Source organism: Lolium rigidum, unplaced genomic scaffold, assembly GCF_022539505.1.
Source record: "Lolium rigidum isolate FL_2022 unplaced genomic scaffold, APGP_CSIRO_Lrig_0.1 contig_66795_1, whole genome shotgun sequence".
NCBI lineage: Eukaryota > Viridiplantae > Streptophyta > Magnoliopsida > Poales > Poaceae > Lolium > Lolium rigidum.
Window position 1 is genome coordinate 21,833 of NW_025901306.1, and position 18,743 is coordinate 40,575.

General features: G+C 46.3%; 1 protein-coding gene across 1 annotated transcript; it reads left to right on the forward strand.

Annotated features, from left to right (window-relative positions):
* Window positions 1–618: 618 nt before the first annotated feature.
* Window positions 619–17,997, forward strand: LOC124682052 (UPF0613 protein PB24D3.06c). The gene is made up of 9 exons (XM_047216809.1): window positions 619–945; window positions 4,519–4,595; window positions 5,785–5,890; window positions 14,516–14,608; window positions 14,693–14,758; window positions 14,970–15,115; window positions 16,714–16,822; window positions 17,585–17,649; window positions 17,719–17,997. The coding sequence occupies exons 1-9, from the start codon at window positions 706–708 to the stop codon at window positions 17,864–17,866; spliced, it is 1,050 nt and encodes a 349-aa protein (XP_047072765.1). The 5' UTR covers window positions 619–705; the 3' UTR covers window positions 17,867–17,997.
* Window positions 17,998–18,743: the final 746 nt, after the last annotated feature.

Sequence of the window (18,743 nt, forward strand, 5' to 3'; positions counted from 1 at the left end):
TCGTTGTTCATCTTGCTGAACGGCCAAGACTTCCCCATGGCGTTAGTCGGGTGGATACAACGGACTCTTGCAATGGTGCGGTCGAGAAGATGGGCACCACCAAGCAGAACTTAAAACGGCTCGGGTGCCACTACGCCTTCAATGCGGTGCAACCCGCCGCCCGCAAGTTAAGTCGCGATGAAGAAGAAGTGTCTGTGGCGCTGCCAGGCTGGTCCGTGAGAGAAGCGTGTGGACGTCGGCGCAAACGCGACCCAAATATAGGCCGCGTTCCGTCTAAACGAATGTGTCGAACACTAAGATACATACATATTTTCTGACCGCGCGGTCACCAACAAAAGCATCCGTTTGCGTCGAGCCGGTGAAGATGCCCTTAATCTCTCCTCGCGTGTTTCCTTTCCTCCATCGCTCGCTCGCTCCTTTTTTTTTTTGTTTTTTTGCTCTCTAGTGCATTATTCTGAACAGCTCCACGACGGTTTCTCTGTTGACATTTTACGAAGTGGGCTTTGGGCTGTGTCAGATTTATGTGTTTTAGAGCCTTTCCTGTACTGCCGTTAGATGCGAAGCGGACGCACTATAGCATCTATGTCCATCTATGTCCCTCTGCAGTTTTAGGCACTAAGTCAGAGGATCCCGTTCCACACGATGACTCTATCCCGCTCCTCCTGATCCCGGGATGTCCTTGCCGAGACCTCGCCGTCGGCCGCTATGACTTCCACCTCCTCCTGGTTCTCCGGCATCACTCGCGCCGTATCCGGCAATCCCACCTCCTCCTCAGCCATGCCTCCCGCCGGTGGCGTCGCTTCTGCCCCCGCCTCCCCCCCCGACGCTCCCGCCGCCGTGGGCGGCAAGGGTGGCGTTGTTGCCTCTGTAGCCACCGCAGGCGCAGGCGCGCGCAAGAAGCAGCTCCAGGGCTCTCTGTTCAAGTATGGGCCCAAGTCCGCTCAGGTACGGGCCTATCGCTCTCTCATCTGTGAAGCCTCTCGTCGTCGCTTTCGGCGGCGATCTATGGACCGTTCCTACAACAGAGAGGGGGGGGGGGGGGAGCGTGGGAATTATGTGGATCAGATATTCTGGAAGCTTCTAGAATGTCATCCCTTCTCTGTATAACTCGGGATCTTCCCCAGTTCGAGATGCGCGATCTCCCCTTTGGACTTGGAGTATCTTGCTTTTGCTCGTGGGGCTCAACGTCTCACTGATGCGTGTGGTTCTTCGAGTCTAGTAGAAAAAGGAAGGTTGTTTCACGACCACAAAGACTGGTGATTTTGCTTTAGAGGGTTGCTTTTGGCGCCCCCAACTGGTCATTATGTTGTTTTTTCTGAACTAATTTCTTTTGCTGATGTTGCACGGGTGTGCCTTTTCTTGATTGTCTCTTAGTCTCTTTGTTATTTGCCGTGGTAGAAAGCCTACTCGGTATACAATGTAGAACCTGGAAGCCTATGCTGCTTTTCTTGTGCTTATCTATTCTTCCTTTTATCTTAAAAATATGTGATGACTAGGTTATTATTCCAGTACAATGCTTTGTGTTCATTATTTTAGTAATTGACGCAAGGGCCGCAATGAGGTGATCAGCCACATAATACATTTAGCTTTCTCTATATTCGGACTGCTATATTGATAAGGGGTGGCCCGATCTTCTCAGTAAGCGAGGTGGTAGATGATGAACTCGATGGTGATGTCGATGAATATGGTGGAAGATAACTTGTTTGATGCTGTCGGTCTCTCTCGATTGATCCCTGCAGCCAATGCAACAACCCTGCAAGATATTCGCAACTCCACACATTTGCGCAAGTAGCTATCGACCACGAAGCGGTTAAATTGCAATCTTCTAATCGCTAATGAAACAACAAATCACACAAACTTCAGTAGCATAAAAATCCATATCGAAACGAATTGCAGAGTGTATAATTTCAGAGAATTGCAATATGTCTGGAAACTAGGGTTTTGTTTAAACATGGTCTAAACCTAATTTGGGGGCGTCCCATGGACTTTTATGTAGACGTTCCGGACAACAAGGGGTCGAAATAGTTGGATACGAACCGACCCAGAATGGGTTTCGGTCGGACTGGCTCGCAGGCTGGGCTGCAATGCCGTAGGGGTACGGCGGTAGTACCGCTGCTCATGGGCAGCAGTGTCTCTGGGGTTGGCGGCGGCAGTGCCGCTGGCTTCAGGGCGGCAGTGCCGCTGGGACCTTCCTCCTCTGACGCGCTTGCCTCCCTCTCCTCCTCCGCGCATCCGTGGAATGTCTTCACGTCCATCACCTTGTGTAGCTCCTCTTCTTCCCGTGCAACGCTGGAATCTCCCTCGTACCTGATCATACATAGATGCAAAGACTTAGGTAGTATAAAGTTCTCAACATGTACATCAGCGGTATCGTTTAGGAGTGAATTCACATGTTGTTCTAGTAGCTTCACACGAGCCCTTGTAATGGGTCCAATCCTAATTTCATTGGACTTGAGGTTCACAGCAACATCTTGATCATCATGAAGTGTCCGAGATAGTAGTTCAGTAGGGATGTCCTCATCATATATTGGCGATCGCAACCTTCAAGAAGATAAATCCTGTACAATGGAGATCTGGTAGGGGATAAAAGACTGGTTGTAAACAATGGTGAATACCTTTTTTGATATCTGGCAATGTCTACTTGAAATCCCTCGGAAACTTCTAGAATGTCATCCCTTGTCTGTATAACTCGGGATCTTCGCCAGTTCGAGATGCGGGATCTCCCCTTTGGACTTGGAGTATCTTGCTTTTGCTCGTGGGGTTCAACGTCTCACTGATGCGTGTGGTTCTTCGAGTCTAGTAGAAAAAGGAAGGCTGTTTCACGACCACAAAGACTGGTGATTTTGCGTTAGAGGGTTGCTTTTAGCGCCCCCAACTGGCAATTATGTTGTTTTTTCTGTACTAATTTCTTTTGCTGATGTTGCACGGCTGTGCCTTTTCTTGATTGTCTCTTAGTCTCTTTGTTATCTGCGGTGGTAGAAAGCCTACTCGGTATACAATGTAGAACCTGGAAGCCTATGTTGCTTTTCTTGTGCTTATCTATTCTCTTTTCTCTTAAAAATATGTGATGACTAGTTTATTATTTCAGTACAATGCTTTGTGTTCATTATTTTAGTAATTGTCGCGAGGGCCGCAATGAGGTGATCAGCCACATAATACATTTAGCTTTCTCTATATTCGGACTGCTATATTGATAAGGGGTGGCCCGATCTTCTTAGTAAGCGAGGTGGTAGATGATGAACTTGATGGTGATGTTGATGAATATGGTGGAAGATAACTTGTTTGATGCTGTCGGTCTCTCTCGATTGATCCCTGCAGCCAATGCAACAACCCTGCAAGATATTCGCAACTCCACACATTTGCCCCACGTATCTATCGACCACGAAGCGGTAAAATTGCAATCTTCTAATCCCCAATGGAACAACAGATCACACAAACTTCAGTAGCATAAAAATCCATATCGAAACAAATTGCAGAGTGTATAATTTCAGAGAATAGCAAAGCAATATGTCTGGAAACTAGGGTTTTGTTTAAACATGGTCTAAACCTAATTTGGGGGCGTCCCATGGACTTATATAGGCGTTCCGGACGACAAGTGGTCGAAATAGTTGGATACGAACCGACCCAGAATGGATTTCGGTTGGACTGGCTCGCAGGCCTGGCTACAATGCCGTAGGGATACGGCGCCGTACTGCTGAGTTGGGCTGCTGTGTTGGGCGGCAGTACCGCTGCTCATGGGCGGCAGTGTCGCTGGGGTTGGTGGCAGTGCCGCTGACTTCGGGCGACAGTTCCGCTGCCTGTGGCGGCAGCACCGCTAGTGATGTGGCGGCAGTGCCGCTGGGACCTTCCTCCTCTGACGCGCTTGCCTCCCTCTCCTCCGCGCATCCGTGGAATGTCTTCACGTCCATCACCTTGTGTAGCTCCTCTTCTTCCCGTGCAACGCTGGAATCTCCCTCGTACCTGATCATACATAGATGCAAAGACTTAGGTACTATAAAGTTCTCAACATGTACATCAGCTGCATCGTTTAGGAGTGAATTCACATGTTGGTCTAGTAGCTTCACACGAGCCCTTGTAATGGGTCCAATCCTAACTTCATTGGACTTGAGGTTCACAACAACATCTTGATCATCATGAAGTGTCCGAGATAGTAGTTCAGTAGGGATGTCCTCATCATATATTGGCGATCGCAACCTTCAAGAAGATAAATCCTGTACAATGGAGATCTGGTAGGGGATAAAAGACTGGTTTTAAACATCCTGCAGATGGTGAATACCTTTTTTGATATCTGGCAATGTCTACTTGAAGTCCCTCGGAAGCTTTTATTTTTTTATATTACACTATCTTATTTTCAATTATACCTGAATTTTCTTTGAACAATAAATTATTTAGGTTTCTCGATACCCCTCATCATATTCTGATTTGAATTATTGCACAAAAGACTCCATAGGTTGTGTGACGTTTTTTCTTAATGCTGCAGCGTTTGTGCAATGAGTAAGTTTATCTCCCCTCTTGCAGGTTGCATTCCGAACGGGTGATTTTAACCATCAGGTGATATTCATTGGTGGTTTGACAGATGGTCTCTTAGCAACTGAGTAAGTTACTTTTTTTTTTAAAATTCTCACGTACACTCAGCCGCTCTTATTAGTTATAATTTTGTTAAATATTTATCGTAGTATTCACCCTCTGAAACATTTACCCCCAAAATGATAACATATCGGTGATTGGAAGTTTGGAACACGTTTGAACTTTCCCAAATCTGGAAATAATGCAGGGACCTAAAATTTCCACATAATGAAGTCACTAAGAGATATACAGATTATGAATAATATGCTTTGAGCTCTTGAGCTTCGAACTAAATTCCAATTCCTGCATTGTTCCCAGTTGTTGACTTATGAGTATATTACAATGTGGAGGCATTCTAACAAAATCATTGGCTACAAGGGTAGCAGCCAGCAATACCATGTTGTCATTGGCTCCATGTCAATTGTTAAGTGAGGATACATCCTTATAATTGGAAACACTGTTCTTCTAATTTTGCTTTCTTCCTTGTGTTTTACTCTGTTCACCTCTGTTAGTCTTGGTAGCGATAAATATATGATTTTGTTTTCTTAATTAGTAATTCCACTGCTGTCTGTCACTGCCTGGCAAGCATAGTCATGTTATGCTAGGCTGTATTGGTTCTGTTAGTGTTGGTGTAGTGCTGGCTTAAAATCATGTCATTTCAGAAGTATGTTTCAGCGTATTAATAATTATCGTCGCTGATAACTGCACCTCAAGGTCTCAACTGAACTATTCAATGCAATGGGCAAACTACTGTTGAATTCTGTCTTTGTTGGTCATTTTGAGGATTCAATAAGCTTAGCATCCTTTACTTATCTCTTGGATGATTGGATCATGGCATGTATGGTATATTTGATAGTTGGCCTTTCAAAACTGGCCTGATCTAAATGCTGCCTTCTAACTACTAAAAATTCTTTGTTTGATGTTTACATTGTCTAAACTTTTGATGCAAAGTAGGTGTTGCTCAGGGTGCTAGAAATTCCAAGCATCGCATATGGTATCCCTTGCCTAACCAAAGAAAATTATTAAAATATACGTTTGTCTCAAAGGACAGAAATCTCTTGGAGTGAGACCGCCTCAAAACCACGACAAAGGTGTTCGATAACTTAGGCATGTCTGACTTATCTGTTTTATTTAGGTGTTAGAAAATTTAACCTTGAATATTTAGGTTAAGATTGAATTTGGATTTTATAGTGCTAATTCATTTCTAAAATTTAACAGCTACTTGGAACCACTGTCAGTTGCATTGGAGGTTGAGAAATGGTCACTTGTCCAACCATTACTTTCTTCATCCTATATTGGATACGGAATTTCCAGCTTGGAGCAAGTATGTTATTTAATCATAACACTAGCTTGTTCATCCTTAAACCAAATAGAAGAGTATGCAGCATATCAGTTAATAGACGAATAGCATTGAGAGGTTCTTATGATTGCATGATAAAAGAGTATCTGTGGCTGTGAAGAATAGGCTGCGTGTTCTAAAACCTTTTGTTGCTCGTGTAGTATTCGGATATTATTAATTGCATTTTGAATCATGTGAAGGAGTTGCTTCTTAAGTTATGCACAACATGTTTTTGCTTTAAAGTTAATTCGTTATAGCAAAATTTAAGACTACAAACATTGTCTATAAAAGAATTGAATTACAAGGTTGACTTAAACAATTTGCATGCATGCATCTAAATAACACCAGCTTGTTCATCCTTATACCAAATAGAAGAGTATGCAGCATATCAGTTAATAGACGAATAGCATTGAGAGGTTCTTATGATTGCATGATAAAAGAGTATCTGTGGCTGTGAAGAATAGGCTGCGTGTTCTAAAACCTTTTGTTACTCGTGTAGTATTCAGATATTATTAATTGCATTTTGAATCATGTGAAGGAGTTGCTTCTTAAGTTATGCACAACATGTTTTTGCTTTAAAGTTAATTCGTTATAGCAAAATTTAAGATTACAAACATTGTCTAAAAAAGAATTGAATTACAAGGTTGACTTAAACAATTTGCATGCATCTAAATAACTGGAAAAAGCGTAAAGTATTTTGAGCCAATGCCAGGATTTAGTGCACACAATTTTAAATATTTTGGCAATGCTAGGTAACACGGGCCTACTTATGAGCTGTTTCTTAAAATAGTAAAAGTATATACATAATGCAATTACATGCAGTTGCATGCTCAAGGACTTGTCTGCTATTCCCTTTGTCCCAATTTATGTGGTGTCCTCGTATTTTGTGATTTAACTTTAACCATTGATGATGATTAGACCAATATATGATTAATGTGCAATGAAAATTATACCATTGGAATTTATGTTCTTATACGATTCATTGGTATGATTTTCGTGGCATATAGCCCATGTTTCATTGGTCAAACTGAATGTTAAACTGGAACCCACCTGAAGTGTGGAGGGAATATTTCTAGAATATGGGTTGAATATGAATTTCAGTAGAACCCTAGGCAGGAAATTTGTAAAAAATGGGAAGTGTGAACCTTAGGTAGAATGTTCAATGGTCTTGTTTGCAGTAGAAGATGTCTTTGTACGTGTTTCTACCTTTTACTTCATATTCCTGGAAGTTGATTGATGACTGAAGTATTCTTTATGTTAAATAAACTTTATATGACAGTTTTTATTTTTATTTTGAGGGAAAACTTTATATGACAGTTATGTTGGTGACGGACTGCATCATTCATCAAACCTTCTGATTTTACCTTTTACCTTTTTTTGTGCAATATATCTATACCTAATAATAAAGGGAGAAGTGTTTCCCTGGTTTTGTTCGTTTGTTTCGGTTGTCTATCCTATGTTTCTTTCACCCGGTCCTTCTTTGTCTGTCGATCGCTAGAGTTGAGTTCGGAGCGGTGGCCACTCCTCCACCCGTACGTGAGAAGAATTCTTTTCTTAGCCAGAGCCGATCAACGGGCATGTTTCTAGCGCCCACGCCCTGGTTCCATTATATAAACATGACATCGAGGGCAAAGGTGAGATCAAGGAAACATGATTCCTTGGCCACCACGAAAAATACACAAATACTTGCCCTATAATCCTCCATTATCGATCGAATAAGCAAATTTTGAAGCCATGGCGGTTATTGGATTTCTCCTCCCCCTGGCGAGATTTCAGCGACGGCCACAATGAGCCGCTGTGGTGATGCGCTCCCTACCGAGTAGGGGGGCGATCCTGGTCGTGCAAGAGTCCACGGGCGACCCAGCGGTCCAGCCGAAGCGCGCATCCTGAATCGACGGTGTGAGGTATGCCAAGCTGCGACTCAACGACCTCATCCTAGAAACACAATGGATATTAAAGAAGTGCGCAGCAGCCGTTCGTGTGTGTAGGTAGGCGTCGTTGACCCCGGGGTGCAGCTCGTGGTCATGCCCACAAACAACATGCTTTAGGCCTGGTGCATGTGCATCTCTTTGTGTATCCATCTTCAGTTATTCACGACCGCGCTGACATGCGTGCGTGTACTCGAGGGCGACCTCGAAAAGGACACTCATTACGCCCTCTTTGGTTATCGATTCATCCATCATGACTACACATGACGAATCAAGTCCATCAATTGATTGAGGATGACAATCTAGGTGTTGCTGCTGCTACTAACCAAACAGTTTATGGTTGACCTCAGCTTGGCTGCAGCTTTCCAAGAGCATGATAGAAGTTCAGTCCAGCTGCCGGCGAGGGAACGTGTCCAAGTTTGCCCCAGGCAGCACATAGGTGCTGGCGAGGTTTGCGACGTTGGCCTACAGGTCGCAGGCTCTTCCGACCATGGTGTCTGTTTTTGTTAGAGTTGTAGATACGGTTTCTATACTGTACGGTATTCTATACCATTGTATTCCTTGTTGTACAAGTTGATCATAATATATAAGCATAGCCAGCCGGTTGGGGTTAACCACGGCAAACAACTCCTTTTGACTTGGTATCAGAGCGAGTCGACTCCCTAGGGTTTTCCCTGTCGCCGCTACTTCGCGCGAGTCCTCCGCCTCGCCGCCGCTCGCGATGAGCTCTTCCGCGATGCAGATCGCCACTGTCGGCGCGGCCGGTTTCCTCCTCCACTCCATCGATCCCCGCCGGCGCAATCATCACCGCACCCACCGGCCACAACACCAACACCATCACCGTGCGCCTTGATCGCACTAACTTTCTTCTCTGGAAGATGCAGGTCGTCCCCAACATTGCTGGACAGGGGTGGTACGGCTTCCTCGACGGTTCTTGCAAGATGCCCCCGCCCACGATCACCGAGGGGCACGGACGCCAACGCCGTCACCAGTCCCCAATCCCGACTACGCCAACCGGTTCTACACGGATCGGCGCGTCCTTGGTATCCTCGTCGGCTCCATGACGCGAGGAGATCCTCGGCCACCTCATCGGGCGCACCACCTCGGCGTCCGTGTGGTCCCGCCTCGTGTCCATGTTCTCGGCCCAAAACCGAGCGAGGGCACGCCGGATGCGACGGCAGCTTACGTCGGCCGAAGAAGAACGACCTCACCGCCGCCGCCTACTTCCACAAGATGAAGGGTTTTGCCGATGCTATGGCGATGGTCGGTTCTCCGATCTCTCGATGACGAGTTGATCGACTACATCGTTGTCGGTCTTGGGTCTCGATACGAGTCCCTGCAGAGACTCTCTCACGGTGCTCGCCGCCGGCGCGCGGACAACCTCGGCGTGGAAGACTTCTACTCCATGCTCCTCTCCCGTGAGGCTCTCCTAGAGCAAAACTCACGAGCCCCCGACTTCTCCACCTCCGCCAATGCCGTGGCGCGGCAGGGCGGTGACAACCGTGGAGGAGGGCGCCCCTTCGTCGACAACAACATCGGTCGCTCCGGTGGCCGCCCATCCGGACCACCTGGTGGCGGCCACCGCACCCGGTGGCCGAGCAGCGGCAGCAGGCCGGCGCGGCAACCGCCCAAACCAAGGGGGCGGTGGTGACGGCGGAGGAGGTCAAGGTGGTGGCGGTGGCGGCGGCCGCTCGGCCGCCGGCCGTGGCACCCGGCCGCCAATCTGCGATATCGGGGTCACGGTGCCCTCCGGTGCCGAAATCGCTTCAACCAGGCCTATCGGCAAAGGACTCTCGCTCCGGGAACGCCGCCTCCTTCCGAGAATCTCAGCCTCGGTTCTTCGACTCGAGTGCCACCGACCACCTCACCAACGACATGAGTCGGATGCACGTTCGGGATCGCTACCCCGGCAAGGATCAAGTGCAAGTCGCCAACGGTGCAGGTTTGTCTATTACGCATGTTGGTCGCTCTCGCTACTCCGGTTCATCATCTCCCATTGAGCTTAAGAATGTCCTTCTTGTTCCTGGTCTTAGCAAGAATTTGCTTTCCGTCTACCGCCTTGTTTCTGACAATCATATATTCATTGAGTTTCATAAATATTTTTTCTGTGTCAAGGACAAGGTCACGAAGCGAGTTCTTCTTCGCGGTAGAAGTCGTGGCGGTCTCTACCCTCTACCTTTCGAGCCGCGCCATGGCGTCCGGGCCTCATGCATCGTCCGGTGTGCGGCTGTCTTCCGAGCATTGGCATCAACGTCTCGGTCATCCCTCAAATAAAGTAGTGCAAACTATTGTTAGTTCCAATAATCTATCGTGTTCTTCAAACATTGAGTCTCTAGTGTGTGATGCATGTCAACGTGCCAAAAGTCATCAATTACCATATAGTTATTCGACCCGTGTGTCTCGGTCTCCCTTGAGCTTATTCATACCGATGTTTGGGGTCCCGCTTTGCCTTCTTCCGGAGGTTTTAAGTATTATGTTAGCTTCATTGATGACTACGACTCGTTATTCTTGGATTTACTTGATTAAACATAAATCGACGTTGAAAGCATCTTCTACACTTTTCGGTCTCATGTAGAACGTTTGTTGAATGCTAAAATTCGCACCGTCCGGTCCGATTGGGGTGGTGAGTATCATCGCCTCCATGCCTACTTTGCTCGAACGGGTATTGCTCACCGTGTTTCTTGCCCACATACCTCCCAACAAAATGGCATTGCCGAACGCAAGCATCGCCATCTTGTCGAAACGAGCTTAGCCCTCTTAGCTCATTCCTCAATGCCCCTTCGGTATTGGGATGAGGCTTTTCTATCGCTTCGTTATCTTATCAACAGGATGCCCACGCCCATCATCAACAACACCACTCCAGCTTTTCCGCTTGCTCAACACACCTCCGGAGTATTCGTTCCTACGCACGTTTGGTCGTGCGTGTTGGCCTAGTTTGCGTAAGTACAATTCGCGCAAACTCGAGTTTCGCTCCAAGATGTGTGTTTTCCTTGGCTATAGTCCTATGCATAAAGGCTACAAGTGCCTTGATCGCTCCACTGGTCGCATATACATCTCTCGTGATGTCGTGTTTGATGAGAAGGTGTTTCCCTTCTCCACTCCGGTGCCTGTCGTTGATGTCTCTAAATTGCTACTCGTGTCTTTCCCTCCACTCGAACCAGCTACTCGAGCACCGACACGCGTAATTATGACATCACTATGTTACCGGCTAATGCACCTGTTCCTGTTGCAAGCTTTCCTGTGCAGGTGTTGGACCAGCGGATCGACGTGCATGCCTCGGGGCCTGCGTCTTCCCATGCAGAGGCCCCCTGTGGCTCGGGCAGCGTTGCACCTAGCGACCCGGCTCTCCGCTCGCCGCCCGTGCGCGCGACGCCTTCCTCGCCGACGTCCGGGCTAACCGGGCTCCCTCCGGGCCGACCACGCTCCCGCCGGCGCTCGTGGACGAGCTGTCCCGTGCTTCGCCGGCCTCACTCGCTCCTCGCCTCGGCTTCGCCGATCCATCGACAAGCATCACCGAGTCCTCTCGGCTCCCCGACGTCGTCTGCAAGGCACTGCCGGCCGAACCGCCTCGGGTCATCGTCACGCGGCAACGATAATGCTATATTTCGTCCCAAGATCTATCGGGATCGGCACGGTTCGCTATGACTCCGATCGTCGTCGTGCTCTTTTGGTGGAACCAGCCTCTCATCGCACCGCTTTGATCGAACCTCGCTTGGCGTAGCGCTATGGAAGCCGAGTTTGATGCACTTCGAAGAATCGAACGTGGGTCTTGGTCCCTCGTCCTCCCGGCACTAACATTGTTGGAAGCAAGTGGATTTTCAAAACGAAGTATCGTCCCGATGGTTCGGTTGACAAATACAAGGCGCGACTTGTCGCTCGAGGTTTTACACAACAAGCATGGTATTGATTATCATGATACGTTCGATCCAAAGGGTCAAGCCGATCACGGTTCGCCTTGTCCTATCTCTTGCTCGTTTCTCGCGGTTGGTGCCTGCGTCGGATTGACGTGAGTAACGCTTTTCTCCATGGTTTTCTCACCGAGGATGTCTATATGCAGCAGCCTGCTCGGCTTTGAGGATCCGCAGTATCCGCAGCGATGTCCGTAAGTTGCAACGTGCTCTTTATGGTCCGAAACAGTCGCCCGTGCCCGGTATGCGCGCCTCGGTGATAAGCTCCATCGGCTTGGCTTTGTTGCTAGCACGATGGATACCTCTTTGTTCATTTTTGATCATGCTCGGTGTGATTGTCTATATGCTTGTCTATGTCGATGACATTGTTCCGGTCGGATCCTCTTCCGTTGCAGTGGAGAAGCTTGTTGCCACCTTGTCGGATTCTTTTCCTATCAAGGATCTTGGGCGCTTGGAGTATTTCCTTGGCATCGAGGTTGCCTACTCTTCTTCAGGGCTTGTGCTGTCTCAACACCGCTATGCCCTTGATCTTCTTCATCGGGCCAACATGGAGCAAAGTCGGCCGGTCACTACACCTATGTCTACTTCGACAAGTTGACACGAGATCTCGGTACACCGCTTGGTTCGAGAGGATGCTTTCAAGTACCGGAGTTTGGTTGGGGGACTTCGGTACCTCACATTGACGCGTCCCGACTTATCATTTGCTCGTCAACAAGGTTTGTCGAGCACTGCCGCAGCCGACTACCGCCCACTATGAGGCGGTCAAGCGTATTCTCGCGCTTTGTTCGTGGCACCGTGTCGACCGGCTTGCGTTTCGTCGCTCCTCTTCTATGGACCTCAATATTTTTACCGATGCGGATTGGGCTGGCTGTCCCGATGATCGTCGCTCCACCGGCGGTTTTGCGCTCTTTCTTGGTCCTAATCTTGTGTCATGGAGTTCTCGCAAGCGCCCGACCGTGTCTCGCTCCGAGCACCGAGGCGTAATATAAGGCTCGGCCAATGGCACCGCCGAGGCTGTTTGGATTCGACTCGTGTTACGGGAGCTTGGAGTGTTTCAGCCTCGACCTCCTGTCTTATGGTGTGATAATGTTGGTGCCACGTACTTATCTGCCAATCCGGTTTTCCATGCTCGCACGAAGCATATCGAGGTTGATTTTCACTTCGTGCGTGAGAGAGTTGCGCTTGGTGCGCTTGATGTTCGGTTCATCTCCACCGCCGACCAGCTGGCTGATGTGTTTACGAAGCCTGCTACGCAGCTCGCGCTTCGTCGTTTTAGTTCCAATCTTAACCTTGTTCACGACGGTTTAGATTGAGGGGAGTGTTAGAGTTGTAGATACGGTTTCTATACTGTACGGTATTCTATACCATTGTATTCCTTGTTGTACAAGTTGATCATAATATATAAGCATAGCCAGCCGGTTGGGGTTAACCACGGCAAACAACTCCTTTTGACTGTTTTCACCCCAATCAACTTCACGGCGGTGACGTTGTGCCGACAGGCTAGACCAGGAGGGAGAACAGGAGGTCGACGCGTCCTTGGTCGCTTCCACGAACAGCACACGCTGCGCCTTGGTTTTAACCTGAAGCTTCTGGCAATCAGGCTCATCGGCGACACACGCTGTATTGATTAGTACTTCTGATGGATTATCTTGGAGTGTGAATTGGAGCTCACCTCACCCTTGGTTAAGACTTCAGAAACTAGTCGTCACTACCAGATCTCTTGCAATGGAAGAGCAGTGATTCTGTGACTCTACCCTATGTTGTGTAGAACAGCTGTCATCCGGTTTAGCTTGTCCGTGTTGCAGCAGCAATGCCAACAGTATTGCAGTCTAGAATTCACAACTTCAGGCCCTGGCGTGGTGCAACAATTGACAAGCACGCCGACCGCATGCGAGCGTAGTTATTTCTGCTTGTCTGATGGATGGTGAGGCCGTGAGGGCGATATGCATCCGAATCTGGCAATGCATTATGCCTGCATCGATGGGCTTGTAGTAAGTTGTATTGTCCTGTTTCTACTTCTCCTTTAGAAACGGTTGTTCTCTTTCTTTAATTGATCAAATGCTGGTTCTCTATTATCCAAGTGCCAATGAGTATATACGGGAATATAATTCTTTATTAGACCTCCTGAGTGAATTTCTGCTAAATCATGTCTTTTCAGTTTATCAGTTTATTATGTAGTTGTAAGTTGCCGACAATTTCTACAATTTCGGACATGTATGAAACCCTTTGGCTGACACTCCTCGCTGTCTCATATAACTGAGAAAAGCATTCCAAATTGTTCCTTGAAGGTTATTGAAAATGATTGAGTCAGAGAACCATACAGATTACCCATACATATTTAAAAGTTATTGCGTCATATCGAAAATTTCCTAGAGACTACTAAACTATCCTTTTGCACTAGAATAAGGAATACATTTTATTACGGAAGTCAATATTTGTACAAATCCACCTCTTATTTTCTCCGCACATGATCCCTTTCAATCTTCCAACGCCGCCAAGCTTGCGACCTTGCTGTCTTCGTCAACCCGCCACTACTAACCAGCGTCCTATTCCTCGAGTACGAAGGCCCACCGGTACTCTCATAAGGGCTCCTAAACTGAGTCGTATTTGTTTCTTCCGGTGCAACGCGCGGGCACTTTTGCTAGTATTCCTTATATATATCACCAATTTTGTTGTGTGACTTATGAATTTTTGAATGATTTTTTCCTTTTCTTATCGCCGTTTCTTGTTTCTTGATTTATTGTATATATTGATTGCATTTTGTATTTTGCAAGGACGCATTGGAACTTGATCAGCTCATTAGCTACTTGATAAATAAAGAAAATTCTGAAGGAGTAATATTGCTCGGTCACAGCACTGGTTGCCAGGTATGCTGTGACAACTTCACTAACATACTGCACTATTCTACGGTCTCCGATGTGAAATAATATAGACACTTCTATGGATGTCAGGATATCGTGCATTACATGCGGACAAACTTTGCATGTTCAAAAGCTGTTTCCGGGGTAATTTTGCAGGTATTTCCTCCTGCCCATATTCTTGTACTTAAAGTGTCGTGTAAGGGCAACTTTATTATTCTGAATGTAATGTATCACATGCAATTTGCACCCTAATGACAGAATCAACTGGTCAACTTTGTAACGGCATTGATAAGAAACTGTTTTTTTGAAATTAATTTAACGGCTTAATGCTCTTTTGATACAACTTCTATGATAATCTGCTCCTTAGGCCCCAGTAAGTGACAGGGAGTATAGGGCAACTCTTCCAGAAACAGCAGAAATGATAGACCTGGCAGCGAAAATGATCAGTGAGGGCCGTGGAATGGATTTAATGCCGAGAGAAGCAAATTCAGATGCTCCAATTACTGCATACAGGTACCGATTTCACGCTCAAATTACACACATAAATAGTTACAGTACTGCGCACAAGTACTGCTGTTTTGATGATAGTTATAATTGTCATGCTCAAAAACTGCGTAGAGTTAGACGAGGAGTATAATGTGGAGTATACTATGAGTCTATGACTGATCATGTTATATTTAGGGCATGCCCTATGCGGAAATAAGCCCAGCCATGAGGGCCTTATGCCAGCTAATCTACATTAGGGCTGACCTCGCTAAAGGGTAACATCAGCCTTGTGGCTTGGTAACAGGGAATAGAAAATGAAATGTCTATTTCCTACCTACTCCAACTACCACAGCACAAGAAAGACAACTAGAGAGGATGTTGCTGCGGTCATTGCAATCGCCGTCGGTACCCGGAGGAGCACTGCAGGGATCACTGGATCTTGCGACCCGGGGCCTAGTCAAGCAGGAGTGACTGAAGCAAAGGCCTTGCTGGCATAGTGCTAGGCCTGAAGATGTCTGCAAGCTCCTCTCTCCCTCACCACTGCAAGCTTGGTCCCAGAAGATGGCCAGAGCAGCAGCGTGGAACAAGCAGAATCTAATGGGTGTAAAAGCTGGAGAATCAGCCAGATGATGCAGCAGTTTAAGGATTTCCCCAGTGGCAGGAGCTGCAGAGCTTCTTGAAAATGATGAAAACGAGCCACCAAAATAACTGGTACTTGAACCTCCAGGGTGCTTGAGAGGAAGGTCACCTCGAACAGTAGTACAGTATATGGCTCCACATTTTCATTCTTGGAATAATAGGTGCAACGAAGACAGCCACCACATGCACCTATAGAAGTTGCAGCAGAAACTGAAGCACCACCCGCCTGAAATGACAGACATGGTGGCAGATAAGCATGGTGAAGTCAGGGAGTAGACACCATGCCTGACGAAGCACAGGAATAAGACATCATTGCACCATTTATTTTTCCTGGTTTACAATGTGAAGGATCTAAAAACTGCTGTCTCCTAAAAGAAACAAAGTGCTTGCCCTCTTGAGAGGGGTAGAGATCGTGACCAGCTAAGCGGGCGGGAAACTGGTAGCAGGCCCACCTTTCAAGCTGCAGCTCGAGGATGCCACATCCCTTCCGGCTCCAAAAGCAGAGTCTGGCGAAACTGTCCTGGTCCTGCTCAAGGAGAGTCGGAGGCTGGACGGCACTCGGAATGAGAGCAGGGTCCGCTGTGTCCTGGTCCTGCGCAAGGAGAGGCTGGACATCACTCGGAGTGTCATGTTGATGAATTAAGAGTGTCAGTCCAAGGTTGAGTACTTCTTGTTGGTTGCATGACCATGCAACATGAAAAATGTATCAAGGTCTTAGAAAGCTAAGCAACATGTGGATAAAAGATGAAACGGTTGTCAACATTGAAACTCGAGCCTGGAGAACAAACACCCAATGACTAAATTACAGTGTACCAAACATAGTTTCCTAGAATTTTTTCATGCAATATATCCTTTTGTTGGATATGTTTTATCTTATTGGGTGTATCTGGCAGCATATCTGCTTGTATTGTTTGATAGTTGATGTGATCTTCATAAGGATTTTTTCCATTCAGTTCCATTCTAACGCATAGATACAAAATGTGTAGGTTCCACTCCCTTTGCGCATACATGGGTGATGATGACATGTTCAGTTCTGATCTTAGCGAAGACCAGCTGAGGCAGAGACTTGGTCATATGTCAATCACTCAGTGCCAGGTATAATTCCTCTTTTCTAGTTGGCCATGTTAAAGCACTTAATAACATCCATTTCTTGAGTGATTTCATTGCCCAGGAATAATGATAGGTATGATGTGCAGGATTTTCATTCCCTTCTGATGGCAGGGAACACCTTGTCATTCTTTCATGGTCCTTTGACCTTAATTTGATGCTGATCAAACAGTTTTCACCGTTTTGGCAAAAAAAAAAAAAAATTAAAGAACATGATGGTACCCCTATGAAATTACACAATCTGTATGTCACTGACTTGTTATGTACGATGACATTATCTGGGGCTTCAAATCACCTGACTTGTTGATAGATAAACAACACAAATATAGACATAGTGCTGTCTTTGAAACGCTTCACGAGTTATGGATAAGAAGGAAGTCTCTTCCGAATAACAACTAGTCATCTGCTAAAGAAACATTTCACCAAGTACTGAACATTAGATTATCTGGCAAAGTTGGATGCTTCCATTTATATTGGTATGAGGTACATGTACAGATTCCTAAGATGAAGGTACATTTAAGATAATTGAAATTAAGCTGCATCTGGATGAAAACAGTTATGAGCCAGCATAACATATATCTGATAAATTGATTCATGGGCTCACTGCATGATGTCAATTTTAGTGTGCACTGCAAAGTGCAAGCAATGACTTACTTTTCTTCGTGTCGTTTGTGGGCATTATGAACTTAGTTCAGTTTCTGACTTCCTGTGGCTGCTGAATTTTCTAACTTCCAAGTGTTTTGTCTGCAGGTTATTTTCTCAATGGGGGATGAGTATGTCCCAGAATATGTCGATAAGGAGGCACTCATAGACAGGTAGAAACCCAAATTGAGCAAATGGGGATTCAGTATGATATCATACTCAAGTTGCATGTTTCACTGCAGACTATGTTGGGCACTCGGAGGTGCAGAGAAAGTTCAAATAGAATGGGGAGACCATGCCCTCTCCAACAGGGTGCAAGAGGCAGTTCGGGCCATTTTAGATTTTGTTAAGAGGGAGGGGCCCAAAGGATGGGACGATCCATGGAGCTAGAAATAGCAAGTCATATGCAACTAGTCGATCTTTATCCCGTAAAATATATTTTTTGCAGTTTTTTCTGATTTATTCACATGGTCCAGTGTTCTGTGTATAATATTCTGATTAATTTAATTTTATCACCTCAACCCTTGTCTTATACAACTTGATTCTCTATCCTGTTCATGTGTGAACATAAGGCACACTATCTGAAAGCTGCAAATCGTAGTGCTAGTGTTTCTCAAATGTTGTTGTTTGTTGAGTCGCCATGATCTTGAAGATAAATATAGGTGCCACAGTTCATCATGAATAAATGCATTAAATGTAATGTCACCATGTGCAATTTTATATGTTAATACAGCGTGACGGGGTTGTGTGTCATATCTGGTGTATGCGCTGCGTAATTGTAAGTGCTCAAGTATATTGGGTTGTGAGCCCATTGGTTTGTGAGTGCATTGGGCCTCACTGGGTCTAGATTCATGATAGCAACATGTCCTTACCAATCCCAGTTCTATGCAAAACCTGCACGTGTTGAGATTCCTGATATGAGCGTGGGGATGATTTTGGTAAACCGTGGCCGTGGATCCTCTCCGAAAATGGATTTTCTCAAGTTCGAGGGGGATAATTCTAGGGTTTGGCAGCAAGATTGCGGTACCTGTTATAGGTAGATTAGATTATTTGTGTGTGTGTGTGGTGGGTTGGAGGGGGGGGGGGGGGGCGTAGTTCATGAGAAGTTTTGAAAAAACAATCAGATGCCAGACATGCTCTGTTCAAGAGTAGTCTTTTCCTAATGTGTTATTGCTCTATAGTTCTGCTTCTTTGTAGATGAGTTTATGCATGACTTACATGAAGACATTCATACTGGTATTCATCTTCACTGACCCAATGACCTCAC